This window comes from Trichechus manatus, unplaced genomic scaffold (assembly GCF_000243295.1).
Source record: "Trichechus manatus latirostris isolate Lorelei unplaced genomic scaffold, TriManLat1.0 scaffold00028, whole genome shotgun sequence".
Classification (NCBI taxonomy): domain Eukaryota; kingdom Metazoa; phylum Chordata; class Mammalia; order Sirenia; family Trichechidae; genus Trichechus; species Trichechus manatus.
In genome coordinates, this window is record NW_004443964.1 from 7,644,725 (window position 1) to 7,661,165 (window position 16,441).

The following is a 16,441-nucleotide window of genomic DNA, read 5'->3' on the forward strand; positions in this document are numbered from 1 at the left end:
GCATGGTCACCTGGAGAGGTTGGCCAAGGGTGAGTTGATGATTAATCCTGAAACTTGCTCTTGAACATAAGGTAGCTAAAGCGAATGGAAGAAATGATAAAGTAAAAGAGCTGAACTGAAGATTTTAAAGGGTGGCTTGAGTAGATAAAGTATTATAATGAAATGTGCAAAGACCTAGAGTTAGAAAACCAAAAGGGAAGAACAAGCTCAGCGTTTCTCAAGCTGAAAGAACTGAAGAAAAAATTCAAGCCTCAAGTTGCAATATGGAAGGATTCTATGGGAAAAATATTAAAAGACATAGGAAGCATCAAAAGAAGATGGAAGGAATACACAGAGTCACTGTACCAAAAAAAAATTGGTCAATGTTCAACCATTTCAGGAGGTAGCATATGATCAAGAACCAATGGTACTGAAGGAAGAAGTCCAAGCTACACTGAAGGCATTGGTGAAAAAAACATGTCTCCAAAAACTGACGGAATGCTGATTGAGATGTTTCAATGAACAGATGCAGTGCTGGGGGTACCTACTCATTTATGTCAAGAAACTGGATAACAGCTACCTGGCCAACTGACTGGAAGAGATTCATATTTGTGCCATTCCAAAGAAAAGTGATCCAACAGAATGTGGAAATGGTCAACAGTATCATTAATATCACATGCAAGTAAAATTTTGCTGAAGATGATTAAAAAATGGTTGCAGCAGTACATTGACAGGACACTGCCAGAAATTCAAGTCGGATCCAGAAGAGGATGTGGAAGGAGGAATATCACTGCTGCTATCAAATGGATCTTGGCTGAAAGCAGAGAATACCAGAAAGTTGAATAATATGATAAGTTCCTTCCTTTCTAAAATCAATTAAAGCATGTTTAAGGCTAAGAACTTACTTTTTCTCCACTTTTCAAAAATTGAGATATAATTCACACACTATTCAATTCATGATGAGTTGTATGGTATGTGTTTTATAGACCATGAAAAGGCATTTGACCATACGGATCATAACAAATTATGGATAACATTGCTAAGAATGGGAATTCCAGAACACTTCATTGTGCTCATGCAGAACCTGTACATAGACCGATAGGTAGTCATTCAAATGGAACAAGGGGATACTGCGTGGTTTACAGTCAGGAAAGGCGTGTGTCAGGGTTGTATCCTTTCACCATACCTATTCAAACTCATTGCTGAGCAATTGATTTGAGAAACTGGATATATGAAGAAGAACCCAGCATCAAGGCTTTATCTCATGTACTTTGGACATGTTATCAGGAGGGAACAGTCCCTGAAGGACATCACACTTGGTAAAGTAGAGGGTCGGCAAAAAAGAGGAAGACCTCCATTGAGATGGACTGACACAGTGGCTGCCAACAATGGGCTTAAACATAACGATTGTGAGGATGGTGCAGGACTAGGCAGTGTTTTGTTCTGTTGTACATAGGGTTACTATGAGTAGGAACCGACTGGACAGCATGTAACAACAACAACAAGGATGGCTTTTAGTCCTGAGTCTGTCACACACAGACAGCGACCTCTTTTTGGGGCTCGCCTTCCTAGGATGACTTGAGTCATCAGGCTGTGAGATCATTGCTGGTGAGAACATGCTCCGTAATTCTCAGGGCAGCCATCTGTGTCCAAACCCAAACCCAAACCCACTGCTGTCAAGTGGATTCCGACTCAGAGTGACCATATAAGTTTTCCAAGCCTGTCAATCTTTATGGAAGCAGACCGCCACATATTTCTCCCTTGGAGCGGTTGGTGAGTTGGAACTGCTGACTTTATGGTTAGCAGTCAAGCGGTTTAACCACTGTGCCTCCAGGACTCCTTCTGTCTGTGTCAGGAGGGGTCATTGGCGGGACTGGGGCTCTGAGGAGGCTGCATGGGGAGTGGGCACCTGGGGCAGAGGGTCTAGGCAGTGGGTGGAGCAGATGGTTCAAAGGTCAGGCCCAATACCAAATGCTCAGGCCAGAGGAGTCTGTCGGGAGATGAGCTGAAGGGATGTGCATCTAAGAACGGGATGGCCATCTATATTCGTTTCCTGTGGCTGCTGTAACAAATTAAACAACACGAATTCATTATTTTATTTTACAGAAGTCTAAAATGGATCAGCAGGCCTACGTTACTTTTGGAGGCCCTAGGATAGAATCCGTTTCCTTGCCTTTTCCGGCTTCCAGAGGCTGCCTACATTCCTTGGCTGGTGGCCCCACATGACTCTACCTGTGCTTCCATCCTCATATCTCCTTCTCTCCCTCTGACTCTCCTGCCTCCTTCTTATAAGGATCTTTGGATTACATTGGGCCCACCTGGATAATCCAGGATTATCTCATCTCAAGGGCCTTAATTTAATCACATCTGTAAAGTCCCTTTTGCCACATCAAGTAACATTCACAGGTTCTGGGGATTAAGACATGGACAATTTTGAGGTTCCTTTGGTCTGCTGACCACATCGTTGAACAGCACTGTCCAGTCATCAGTTGATTTTCTCTGATATATACATATATATATATATATTTGATATACATACATACCTGTCAAAGAGACACCGTGAAGCAGTAAGGCCCACAGCAATCTGGAGAGCACATGACCCATCCAAAGGCACAGCTCCTGTCCCACTTCAGCCCATTGTATCATGCAAAAAGTGGATTCTGTAACTTCAGATCCTTTAATTTTTCAAGAAAAAACAGAAATGTGGATTTTTGTGAAACTTCTCATTTTTAAACGCTGGCTTCATTAGAAACAACAGCAATACAGCATAGGCCACACCAACCCGCTCTGCGGGCTGAATCCGGCTGTCAGTGCTCAACTCCAGATCTACGTTCATAAGCAGGGTTCTTTTCTGTCACCTTCTTTGTGCTGTCTTCATGCAGGTTACTTTAACAGTAGAGATATATTAATTTCACAAAATGAAATCGGCAGATTTCTTCTTTATTTTCTAGAATCAGAGCAAAAATTTAAAAAACGATTTTTTGTTTCTTTAGAATCTTAAAAATTATTATCTATAAAACTATCTGGTAGGAGAGCTTTTATTAGAGCAAATTCTTTCATCACTTTAAGCTTTTTTCCATGATTATTGATTATTGGCGTATTCAGGGCTTTTGCTTGTTACTTAATCAATTTTGTTGCTGTTGTTTCTCTCCCGAGAAAGTTGTCTATTTTATTGAATATGTATTAGCATGAAGTTCTGCAATTATAAAGTATTGTTGTATAATGGGAATGTTACATGTCTATCATAATAAACTCATTTTGATTACACGGGCTGTCTCATTTTTATTGAATGCATGCGCCATAAGATTTTCTATTTTATTGTTGTTTCTTTTCCCCTCTTCTGCCTTCACTTCCTCTTCCCTCTCCTCTCCCTCCTTCTTTCTTTCTGTATGAAATGGTTTTGAGATACAGTTCGTTAATGTTCTTGTTATTTTCTAAATTATTAATTTCTCATAGTACAATTTCTTCCTCTTATTTCCTTGGTGTTACTATCTGTGATTTCCCCTTATTTTGCTAAGTTGATTACTATGATCATTTTCTTCCTTTCTAAAATTAATTAAAGCATGTTTAAGGCTAAGAACTTACTTTTTCTCCACTTTCAACAACTGAGATGTAATTCACACACTATACAATTCATGGTGAGTTGTATGGTATGTGATTTTTATCTCAATTTTAGCATATTCACAAGTTTTGCCACCATACAAAAAAAAAAAAAAAACCCAGACCCATCGCTGTCAAGTCGATTCTGACTCATAGCAACCCTATAAGCTCTAATTCCAGAACATTTTCATCACCTCAGAAAGAAACCTTGTGGCCATTAGTAGTCACTGCCCTTCCCCTCCTCCACCCAGCCCCTGACAATCAGTAATCTACTTTCCGTCTCTGTAGATTGGCCTATTGTGAATACTTCCTATGAAAAGGGAATCACACAATATGTGGTCTTTTGTGTCTGCCTTCTTTCACCTAGTGTAATGTTTTCAAAGTTCATCCATGTTGGAGCACGTACTATTTGTGATGAAGTCTCTCCAGCTCTAAACACTTTGAATTCTGGCTTTGCAAGAGTCTGTTACAGTCTAAAGTTTTCATTTGCCAGGTAGTATAATGGGCCCAGAGCCCTGGTGGTACAGTGGTTAAGAGCTCAATTGCTAATCAGAATGTTGGCAGTTTGAAGCTACTGCCTGGAAATCCTATGGGGGCAGTTCTCCTCTGTCCTATAGGGTCGCTATGAGTCAGAATCGAGTCGACGGCAACAAATTTTTTTTTTTTTTTTAGTTATAATGGCCCTTTTGGGTGGCACAAATGGTGAAACACTCGGCTACTAACTGAAAAGGTTGGCAATTCAACTCCACCCAGAGGTTCCTTGGAAGAAAGCCCTGGCAACCTACATCTGAACTGTCACAGCCATTAAAAAAATCTATGTCCAGTTCTAGTCTGAAACACATGGACTTACCATGAGTCAGAATTGACTTGATGGCAACTGGTGGTGGTGGTAAAATCATCATCATCAACGAATTATAATAATATAGAGCTGTTGTTGTATGCCGTTGGGTAGATTCCGACTCATAGCGACCCTATGTGACAGAGTAAAACCTCCCCATAGGGTTTTCTAGGTTGTAATCTTCATGGGACCAGATAACTAGATCTTTTTCCTGCAGAGCCTCTGGGTGGGTATGAACTGCCAACCTATTGGCTAGCAGCCAAACATTTAACTGTTGTGCCACCAGGCTCTAACATAGAGATAGATGCTATTATCATCACCCATGTTTATAGGATACAAAGGCACAGAGAGGTTAATTTGCCCAAGTTCACAGAGCTTGAAAGAGGAGGAGCCAGGATTCAAACCCAAGCCTCCTCACACAGACCGTTCTCTTAACCAGTACCTTGATAGTCTCTTGGTGCACAAAAGACAACACCCCCTCTCCCTCAACAGGAATTGCTCCCGGAGCTACTTCAAATGCTGCAACGTACTACTAGTTCCGTCTCAAACTTGTGCTGCAGCAATCAAAGTGATTGCTCATTGCGAGGATACAAATTGTTGGAATCTATCATTGCTATACATGGCCTTCCCTTCAATTCAGTTGAATTTAAAGAATTTATCAGCAGAGGTCTCATTTAAGGCATTCCCATTCCCTGATTGCCTTCAAGCAACAGATTAGGTTGAAAATGTTCTGCAGACCAGCCTGGTTCTAGGCCAGACTATTCGAAGAGAAGAGCTGATAAGGCAGGTCAGGTGTCTCATCTTTTAACTCCTGCTTGAATCATCTCTGTTAGACTTAGTAGAAGTCTTAGAAGACGCCAGAGGACATAGCAAAGGTGCTGCTCTGTTTACACCTAAACTTTGTTTGCTTTTGTCATAAAAGTTCACTTTTAGTAGGAAGTTTGAAACTGGAACTTGCAATAATGTAATGAAGAGAATGGAATCTGTGTGATACGGATTCCATGGCGCATGGAGACCAGGTGGCATCACTGTTTTGGTCAGCTTCAAAGGCATTCTTTCCAGGTGCTTTGCTACAGTCGAACCATTAGGAAAGCCTCTCCACGGCCATCTGCTTGGGAATTTCAAAGGACAAAAGGTCTGTTTTGTGGAAAGTATATTCCATCCTTGACTGTTACTCAACTTATCAGATGTTTGGATTTGGGAGCTATTCCCACTGTAGGAAGCTGTGGCCCTTCCCTCAGGATGGGAGGTGACAGGTACATGGATTTGTGTTTTCCAGGCTGCTCTGCCATGTCAGGTCCAGGTGCAGTGAGTGGCCCAAAGGGAGGCTCATTGACTGTGCAGTGTGGTTATGACCCTGGATGGGAGACCTACTACAAGTGGTGGTGTCGAGGAGCTGACTGGGGAAGCTGCGAAATCCTTCTTAAAACCAATGGATCAGAGCAGGAGGTGAAGGAGGACCACATGTCCATCAGGGACAGCCAGAAAAACCGCACATTCAGTGTGACCATGGAGAAGCTCAGGGAAGACGATGCAGACTTTTACTGGTGTGGGATTGAGACAACCGGAATTGACCCTGGAGTCAGGGTTAAAGTGTCAATTGGTCCAGGTAAGGGTGTGTCTGTGTCTTTCAGTGCCTGCTCTGTCCTAGTCCCGGAGGCTTTCTTGAGTGACGGAACTGTGGCCAGGGCAGAGGGTGGTTGAGCCCCGGGGTATCAGTGAACCCCACTGTCTGCTTGGGGTTGGGAGGGGTTTCTCTTACATGGTCTCTCATGGCTCCCAGGGCTCCTCTGGGATGGAATGAAGCCTCTCTGGGAACATTCCATTCTCTACACAGCTTAGTCTCTTGCCAATAAAGAACAAGGTGATAGTCCTCAATTCCAGCTCATAGGCCAAAGGGACCCCCTTCCATGGGAGCCAGGGACCCCAATCCCTGCCCAAGCTTTCTTGGGACCCCTGGTGTGGCTGCTCTTTGTGGAGTTCTGGACTGGGACTTCATTGCCTCTTCCCACCCCCCATCCCATATCCAACCTCTGGGGAGACAGAGGTCCAGCACAGCTGGGTTGCTGTTTTCTAATTCCAAGGTCTGGAAAGGCCCCCACAATCAAATGACTACCCTTCTGGTGTCTGAAATCCCACCATCAGTGATTTATGCCTTTGGACCTAATAATATTTCTTCCTAAGTCCTTCTAGAAAACGAACACTCCTGGGAGGGTCATCTTAGAGATCCCAGTGCCTTGGCTGAGGTTTATCTGTTGGGCTCTGCTTCTGCTGACCCTTGGACAGGCAGCACAGGCTCTCGGGACACTTGGGGCACCACAATCAACCGAGCCCCAACCACACCTGCCCGATGAGGCATGCTACAGTTTGCAAAGTGCAGCTCGTACCTCATCTAACTTCATCCTCACAACACTCTGGAGAAGCCACATTCTTGAAGCTTAGGAACTGGCCCAGGGTAAAGGCTCTTCTTAACATTATGGTTTTGTTCAGGACTAGCTCTGACCTTAGAAGTCACAGATGTAGGGGATATGCTGATAGCACCGGGCAAGCTCCCATTCCACCCTGTCTTTGCTGGATAAATAAGATCGGGGGGAGGCATGGGCTGAGGCGCTGTCATAAGCAGTGGAAGTGTTTAAAATCCAAGTGAACTCCAGTCACCTTTGTCCTGAGGCTCTTCCTGGGCCCCCCCACCCACAGCCCTCCCAGGACCTGATCAAGGTCCTCTCTGCGCCTGTGTCAACCCCACCTGCTTCTGAGGCTCTTGAGGCTCCTAGAGGCTGGGGAGATATGAGAGATCCAGAGTGCAGCCCACTCATCACAGCCCTGCTCCAGACTCCTCAGGCCAGGGCACCGCCCCTCCCCAGGATCAGAGTCATGTGTAGGGCTGGGTGAGTCAGCAGGCAGACTGCTATGTAATCTTGTCTGTATGCCAAGCACCAACTACAATGTGGACAACCATCACCTCCACCAACACCACATTTAAAGGACCAGCCACCTCAGAAAAGACCACAGCCTCCCCTAATACGACCAGCCAGCTCTCTGATGTCAGGTAAGCCAGCTCAGATGCTGCTGTTCCCTGTGACCAACTTGGCCCAAAGTGCACCAATGGGGGAACTCTTCATTGTCCCAGATTCTAACTGGAGCTTGGCCTCGGACCCTCAGGCTCCTTTGAGAGGGTGACGGGGAGGGGGCCTATCCCCTTTGCTCTCAGGCCACACAGTGTCTTTCTAGCCCCTGCAGACTCCCATCCTGGAGCTCAGTGCAGTTGGTAGGTTTGTGGGTTGGTCCATTCATGCATTTCTTCAACTCACCTTTACTAAGGTAACATCTACCTGGCAGGCACTGTGTGAGCTCGGTGTTCCTTGATGTCTGTCTTCTCCCTGTGTGTGTCTCTGTGTCTGTTCTGCTCTTTTTATAACTCGCAAGTGATTAGATTTAGGACCCACTCTACTCAGCGTGAACTAATGAACATAATAAAGAAAACCTTATTTCCAAACAGGATCATATTTACTGGCATAGAGGCCAGAATTTCAATACATATTTTTGGGGGGACACCATTCAATCCACAACAGAGGGCAAGTATAGAAGCAGAGAGACTTGTTAGGAGCCTGTTAGGTTTGTAGACACATCCAAACCATCTTGTGGAGCCCCCTTCTCCTTGTTTACTATCTTTGAGGGCACCAGGGAGTGGGGATTCCCTGCAAGTCATAAGGTGTGTGCCTCCCATGTGGATAAGGCCCAGAGTTGAGAGGTGAGCCCTGGGTGCAGGGAATTCCTCCAATTGTTGTTTCCAGGCCTAAGATCATGGAGCTCAGCATCCTCATTCCCCTCATTTGTGCCGTGTTGCTGCTTCTCTTGGTGGCAGCCTCACTCCTGGCTTGGAGGATGGTGAAGCGACAGAAGGAAGGTGAGAGGACCTGGTTGAGGCTGGGCTGGGGCTGGGGCAGTCGGAAGTGTGTGGGGCCGATGGCTGGTGTTGTCATCGAGGATCATCTGGTCCCAAGAGATTACCCACATGGTCTGTAATGGGCTCTGTTGCGAAAACCAGCACCTGGCTGTCCCAGAGCTTGCGGGGAGACCTGGACCTTGTAGGTGAGCCCCAAGGGGTTTTGCTGCTAGGTGCCTGCTGTGCACCTTCTCTTCTCTCTGACCCTCCTCCTTCCCTGTTTTCCCATTTCGGCTCTTGGTGGTAGAGGTGGCAATGGCCTTAGGCAGACAGCCCGGTCTAGGGTGCCTGGATACTTTAGCAGATTCTGTGTGGTTGCCAAGGAAGTACTGAGCTGACATGGGGGCAGGAAGGCACACACACACACACACACACACGAGTACATACATACATGTGCATGCACACACACGAGCATGTACAAACACGTGTACACATGCACTCCTGTGTATGGACACACATACACACAAGCACATGGATACACAGATGCAAGTATACAGGACATCAACACAAATGCATGTGTGCATACACATACACACACACACATGCATGCACACATGTACACAAGTCCATGTACACATGTGCATACACACTCATAATAAGACTGGACTATTGCTTAAGGCCCTTGCCACCTCTGCCACCAAGAGCCGAAACCAGAAATGGGTGCCTGTAAACAGGGTGCACACACATGCATGCACACACACACACGCATCTATATACACATGAACACACTTCTCTGGGTTCGATCAAAAAGGCTGGTTGTGCCCCCTACTGTTTTTCCTCCTCTGCCCCCAGCCCTTCCTCAGGCCGTCTCACTTGCTGTCTGAACTTGCTCTTTGGGGAAGAGCCTGAAGACTGAAGTCATGACATTTGGCCCCAATCAAACCATTTTCCTGTCTGGCTTCACTTCCACGTTTCACAGTCATCCCCCGAAACCCACTGGGATCCAAACTCTTATGGAGCCCAATCCACTTCTCCTCCCCCTCACATGGAATCTTTTCATGTGGGGGGAAGAGTTGACTCTTACTCTTTACTTTTTCTCCCAAATATCCTGTCCATGAGCTGAGTTCTAAATACTTCCTCAGTATCTAGAAACTAAAAACTAGGGAAAACCTTCTTTATTACTTTGTTGTCCCTAAAGCAGGGGACATGGGGGGTGGCAGGAGAGGGCCGAGGGGCAGAAGAAATACAGGAACCAGCAGCAACCTCAAAACCAGTTCATATTGTGCTGACCTAATGCGTACACCCTTGGGAGATAGCTCGGACTGCCTCTGTGGCAGCTTTACTGCCTGAGCATCCATGTGTCAGCCTCATCGAAGCCACAGGATGCAAGGAAGGGCAGCCCCAGCCACCCAGCCCCTCACAGCCCGCTGAAGATAAACTAGAATTCAGTGGGGTGAAGGCAACTAAGAGAAACAAATCAAGTGCCATTTGGATAGTTGGGGCAGGAAGGTGTGACTCTGAGCTATCTCCTGGAGGATGAATCCAGTAGAGAAATGGTGGAGTTACGGGCAAAACTGTGGGCAGAAGCTACAGGCTGAGCCTAGGGTTGGGCAGAAGAAAACTCAATCCCAGAGGAATGAATGGCTGGCAAGGCCACCTGATCAGTGGGTTGCACTGGGATGGGCTTTCTAATTCTGGGTTGTGTTTGTCTTTCAGCTGCTGGGACATCCTCAAAGCAGGAGAGATTACTGAGAGATCAGCTGGCTCTTCCCCCACTTCCTCATTCCCGTCTTCCGGTAGCATAGAGGTCCCAACCATGTACCAAACAGCTTCCATATCCTCATGGCCTCCATATCCCACAGCGCCTGAGAGGGGCTTGGGAGGCGGGGGCCTCACAACAGCCAGAAGGGTGGAGTGCTGGGAGGGGTGGGAGTGGGAGACTTAGAAGTGAGGGTCAACGGGGAACTGGGTGAGAGGGGGCTCAGGGAAGTAAAGAGGTCCATGGTCCTCAGCAGAGGAGCGACCTGTGCCCACACAGGGGGAGTCTTGTGACCACCCCCTCTCATCCTGTGTCCTCTTCCAGGTGATCCAGCCCCTGGAGGGTGACCTTTGCTACGCACACATGACCCTGCACCACACTGGCACCTCCCTGGTTTCCGTCTGGAAAAAGGCCTCTGCCAAGTCAGCCTCCACTGTCCGAGCCAACCAGAAGGAAGCAGAATATGTCACTATGGTGTGTACTCAGTGGTGTGTACTCGTGTGTACTCAGTGGTGTGCACTCGTGTTGTGTACTCGTGGTGTGTACCTGTGGTGTGTACTCATGGTGTGTACTTAGTTGTGTGTACTCATGCCGCATACTCATAGTGTGTACTCATGGTGTGTACTCAGTGGGTGTACTAGTGGTATGTATTCAGTGGTGTAGACTCACGGTGTGTGCTCAGTGGTGTGTACTCAGCGGTGTGTACTCATAGTGTGTACCCCTTTGATGAGCCAAGAGAGTTACAGCCCTGAAAGGCTTGCCTGAGGACCTGTCCGGGCTCTTGGAAGTGTCCATATACCAGGTCTCAGTGCTGAGGATTTGAGGACCAATCATACATGGTCCTAGTGCTGGGAAGGAGGACCCAGACATGCTGAGGGACCTGCAATTCTACCCAAAAGTGCTGTCCTGGTGGCGGACTGGAGGGAGAGATTTTCTGTTACGACCAGAGCTCAGGGTGTTTGGCTGAGTGTAGGGAGGGGGTGCTGGAGGGCTTGGAATTTGATTTCAGAAGCCCTGGAGGGTCTGTCTTGGACTCTTGAGGTCCCCCAGCCTCATCCAAGGCCTCCTCTATCTCCTGGGCATGGAGTCTGCCAACCTTTCTGACCCTGTGGCCATCTCTACTGTAGGACCCCTTGCCAAGGGAGGACATTTCCTATGCTTCTCTATCTTTGGACATCTTGAATCAGGAGCCAACCTACAGCAACATGAGCCACCTCACGGCCTGCATTCCCATGGGGAGCCTCGAGGAGCCCACAGAATACAGCTCCATCAGGAACCTTTAGCCACTACTCCAGGGCTTCCTCTGGGACTTCACCTGAGCCTACCATGGTGTGCACATTCCTGTCTCTTCTGCCTTCTCACCCCGGTCCCCTCACCAGGACCAGTGGGTGACTGAGACCTCTGCCCCGATCCAGCCAGTGTCACCCGCAGCTTGGGCTCCAGCTCCAGCTCAAGGCAGACTCAGGAGTTTCTGCACAACTTCTCCTCTCCCACACTGCTTGGGAGGGTGCTGCAGGGATGCTCTGGGCTGCCTTGGAAATAATAATAGTTATGATAATAATAGCAGGTAACCTTTACTAATTGGTTACCGCATGTAGTGGGCTGAAAAATGGCCTTCCAAAGATATCCACATCCTAATCCCAAGAACCTGTGAATGTTACTGTATATGACTGTCTTAGACTGAGTTCTCTAGAGAAGCAAAACCAGTGAAGTGTATATATATAATTTATATACATATCCATAAACACACACACACATATATATAGAGGGAGACAGAGATAGAGTGAGAGACAGAGAGAGATTTATCTCAAGGAAATGGCTCACATGGTTGTAGAGGCTAGCAAGTCCCAAGTCAGTAAGTCAGGTGTCAGATGGAGGCGTCTCCTGACTCATGTACTGCAGAGGCTGATGAACCCAAGATCAGCAGATTAGATGGCAGGCCGCCGGCTCATAGGGTGTAGAAGCTGACAAATCCCAAGACTGGCAGGTAAACTACTAGCTCAAGTCGCAAGAACCGGAGGTCAGATGATGACACGCTGGATGCAAGATCCAGAGTGACAGCCTTGCTGGAACATCCATTTATATACTGAATGCAGGCCACACTCCCAAGGAAACTCCCTTTCAACTGATTGGCTGCTCATAGCAGATCTCATCATGGAATTAATTGTATCATTACGTAACTGCCAAATTACATCATTACTTCACTGCCAAACTACATCATAACTGTCAAACCACTGAGAATCATGGCCCAGTCACGTTGACACGCAGACTTAACCATCACAATGACAAAAGGGATTGTGATTAATTGAAGGATCATGAGACAGGGCGATTATCCTGGATGATCAGGGTGGGTCCTCAATGTAATCACAAGGGTCTTTATAAGAGTTGGGCAAGAAGGTCAAAAGAGAAGGTGATGTGAGGATGGAAACAGAGATGGGAGTGATGTGGCCAGGAGCCAAGGAATGAGCTGGAAAAGACAAGGAATGGATTCTCCCCTGGAGCCTCCAGAAAAAACCAGCCCATTTGACACCTTGACGTAAGCCCAGTGAAACAAATTTCGGACTTCTGGCTTCCAGAACTGTAGGCGAATAGAAGGGGTTGTTTGTGGTAGTTTGCTACTGCAGCCAAAGCAAGCTCAGATACTATGTTGCAGGTTCTATTCCTTGCTTCACTTTTGTAACCAATGTATCCTCACAGCAACCACAGGAGGATGCTCCTTGCGTCATCTCCTTTTACATATGGGAACCTGGCCTGGGATCCAGAGAGCTTCAGTGACTGGAACCAAGTTTTATCTCCAGCAAGTGAATGAGTTGGAATTTGAACCCGGGCATTTTGGCTCCAGAATCTGGAGTCTGGGCCACTACCTTGCCCTATATGTGTAAAGAGGATAGTGTGTGTGTGTGCCACTCACACAAGAATACTAATGAGTACTTACAGACACTGGACTACTGTCTTTGTTCTAGAGTCCTGGAGCTCTCCCTGCAGAATATGTCCCAAATCCCATCCATCTCTTTGTCTCTGTGGCTACTACTCTAGTCCAAGTGACCTAGATTTCATTCTCCTGAATTCTGCTCACAGCAGCCAGATTGATTTTTGTAAAGCAGAAATCTGATCACTTTCTGCATATAACCTTCTGGTGGTTTCCCTCCCTGACACAAGAGGCCCAAGTTGACACATGAGTCCCTGCCCACCCCTTCAACCCCATCTCTGGAATCTCTCCCTCTCACTCACTCTGCTTCATCCTACCAGTCTTTCTTCTGTCCTTCTAACAAGGTGAGGCTTTCTCCCTTCACAGGGCTTTGACATTTGCTGCCTGCTTCTTTCTGGAATGTTCTTCGTGATGATCTATGACTAGTTAGCTTCTTTTCTGTCATCACATCTCAGCTCAAATGTCCTCTGTCAGGGAGATCTTCCCTGAGTACTGTGATGGCAGTGGCCCCTATTGCCCACCTCCCAGTTTGAACCCAATTTCTCTCTGTCATGCTGCCTTGTGTTAATTCCTTCATAGCATTTATTACTTTATGAAACTACTTACTTATTGATAGGTGGGTTTATTGTGTATCCCTCTCCACTAGGCTGAAAGCTGCCTGAAGGTGGGAACTCTGTCTCATTCTCCTCTCTAGTCTTTGTGCCTAGTTTAGAGCCTGGTACAGTGGTAGGTTCTCAAATGCTTGTTTGTTGAATGAATGAATGAATAACACAGCTGGTTCAGACTTAGGAACACAGGACAAGCTCTCAGGAGTAGGGAGGACTGACTGTGTCTGTCACTCCAGGGAGGGAGTCCTGGGCCAACTGATCCAGGAATTTCAGGATTGACTTCCCAGGAGCATGAAGTGTGGAGACTACTCCCTTCCTGCCAATCAGGGGAGAAGTGAGGAGCCATGATTTCCTCCTGACTGGGGGCAAGTGTCTTTTCCTTCACTTAGGTCTATTTTGGTGGGGGCTGTGCATGAAGTGTCACCATGGCTTGGGACAAACGACCAGCTATGCTTAAGGACCATTGGCCTCATGGTTCACAGGCAAGTGGCCCGGCAAGTACAGGGGCCATGGAAGTGTTTAATGGGCCATTATCAGTGTGTTCATTCCCTGGGTGGCACAAGAGGTTTGAACTTGGCTACTAACCTAAAGGTCAGTGGTTCAAACTCACCAGCAGCGCTATGAAAGAAAGGTCTGGTGATCTACTTCCATAAAAATTCAGCCAAGAGAACCCTCTGGAGCAGTTCTACTCTGTGCCACATTGGGTTGGGTTACCACGAGTTGGAATCAACTCGACGGCAACGGATTTTTGTTTTTTTTTCTTTTAAATCAATGTGTCATTGGATTTACTTGACTTCGCACAGCTCTGGACACCCCAAGTGGAGCAGGGGAAGTGGCATTGGTGGATGGACATCCCAGCATGCTGCTGCGGCTCTTTGCTCCTGCACTCATGCCCCCAGAGATGATTCTAGAGACTTAACAGCTTTTCCTTCCTGGGGGAATTTGCAGAGGCAGAGCAGGCTTACATATCTTTAGCTGGGCACTTAAGCTGTCAGGTTTGAGTGAGACTATTTTTGACTCAGGCTGTTTTAAGATTTACAGAGCAAGAAGTGGCTGCAGAAAGAAGTTTAAATGGAAAAATTGGAGTGAGTTGAAGTATAAAAGTCATAACATAAAGCCTTGAACGAGCGAACCACGGTGCCATTTTAACTACTGTGTGTAAAGTTACTTTCTGTCTGAGTTTTTAAGTAGCCAGCACCACACAGAATCTGTAAGTACATGCTTGTGTTGGATGGTCAAGCCAAACAAACCTGACCAGTTGCCATTGAGTCAATTCCGTCTCATGGTAACCCTATATGTTCCAGAGTAGAACTGCTCCATAGGGTTTTCTTGACTGTAATCATTAGGGAAACAGATTGCCAGGCCTTTCTTCCATGGTGCTGCTGGGAGAATTGAAACTGCCAACTGTTTGCACCACCCAGGGACCTCATGTTGGATAGTAAAGAGCTTATTTTTTTCTGGTAATATACTGTCACAGATACTAGTGAAGATTACTGCCAAGAAACTTTCGATGTGAATCTAGAAAGACAGGGGAGACTAGAATTTAACTCAGTTTCGCTTGGCTAGAGGCGTCTAAGTGCTTCTCTCTTTATCTGGACAGTGGACATGGGTTGGAAATGGAAGGTTCTGGTGGCCTGGCTGAGCTGAGGAAAACCAAAAACCAAACCAAACCCGTTGCTGTCGAGTTGATTCCAAATCATAGCAACCCTATAGAACAGAGTAGAACCCATACGGTTTCCAAGGAGTGGCTGGTGGATTCAAGCTGCCCACCCTTTGGTTAGCAGCCGAGGTCTTAACCACTGCAAAAGCAGCTTATAAAGAGTGATCCACTCTGATCACTTTTAATTGTCTTAGTCAAGCTTTAAAAAAAAGATATATTCTGAGATACATCTACTGGCACCATTATGTTTAGAGCAAAGAAGAATGAAGAAAACCAAAGATACAAGAGAAATATTAGTCCAAAGGAACCACAGCCTCCACCAGCCTGAACTGCGAAGAACTAGATGGTGCCCGGCTACCACCACCGACAGCTCTGATCGGAATTGCATACCGGGCTCCAGACAGAGTGGGAGAAAAATGCAGAAAATTCAAACTCAAACTCACAAAAAAAGACCAAACTTACTGGTTTGCCCCCGGACACCCTACTAACTCAGAACTGAAGCCACTCCCAAAGTCCACTTTTCAGCCAAATATTAGACAATCCTATAAAATGAACAATAACGCATGTGAGGAACATGTTTCTTAGTTCAATTAAATATACAAGACCAAATGGGCAATACCTGCCCGAAAACAAAGACAAGAAGGCAGGAAGGGACAGGAAAACCGTATGAATGGACATGGAGAACCCAGGGTGGAAAGGGAAAGGGGGAGAGTGCTGATACTTTGAGGGGATTATAACCAATGTCATAAAATAATTTGTGTATAAATTTTTGAATGAAAAACTACTTTGCGCTGTAAACTGTCACCTAAAACACTATAAAAAAATTTTTTTTAAATGAAAAAAAAGTGTATACAAGATGGATACGTTGTTGGAGATAATGTTTTTATCCAAAATATCTGACTGGAGTGGTGGCTGTCTGAAAACAGACCTTTCCTTGTCCTCCTAGATGGAGTCGAGTAGCCTATGACATTTGTGAAACTAGTCCAGTCAATTCCATAGCTGGACAGAGCAGATTTCTGACGGGTGGTCCTGATGGGAAGTGTTTAGGTTCTTAGGGGGTTGGTTATGACCTCGAAATCAGCCTCTAATTCAGCATGCAGGAGACCTGACTTTGATTCCCAGCCAATGCACCTCATGTACAAGGCCCACCATCTTTCAGTGGAGGCTTGCATGTTGCTATGA

At 46.4% G+C, this 16,441-nt stretch overlaps 1 protein-coding gene across 1 annotated transcript in view; it reads left to right on the forward strand.

Annotated features, from left to right (window-relative positions):
- The window catches only part of LOC101356113 (CMRF35-like molecule 1), a 51,989-nt gene extending 40,516 nt beyond the window's left edge, over positions 1–11,473 (forward strand). Inside the window, exons 2-7 of the mRNA XM_023729428.1 lie at positions 5,697–6,026; positions 7,352–7,466; positions 8,212–8,324; positions 10,020–10,099; positions 10,387–10,536; positions 11,190–11,473. Of these exons, the coding sequence (XP_023585196.1) occupies positions 5,697–6,026; positions 7,352–7,466; positions 8,212–8,324; positions 10,020–10,099; positions 10,387–10,536; positions 11,190–11,345 (944 nt within the window). The 3' untranslated portion in view covers positions 11,346–11,473. The remainder of the gene's footprint in view (positions 1–5,696; positions 6,027–7,351; positions 7,467–8,211; positions 8,325–10,019; positions 10,100–10,386; positions 10,537–11,189) is intronic.
- Positions 11,474–16,441: the final 4,968 nt, after the last annotated feature.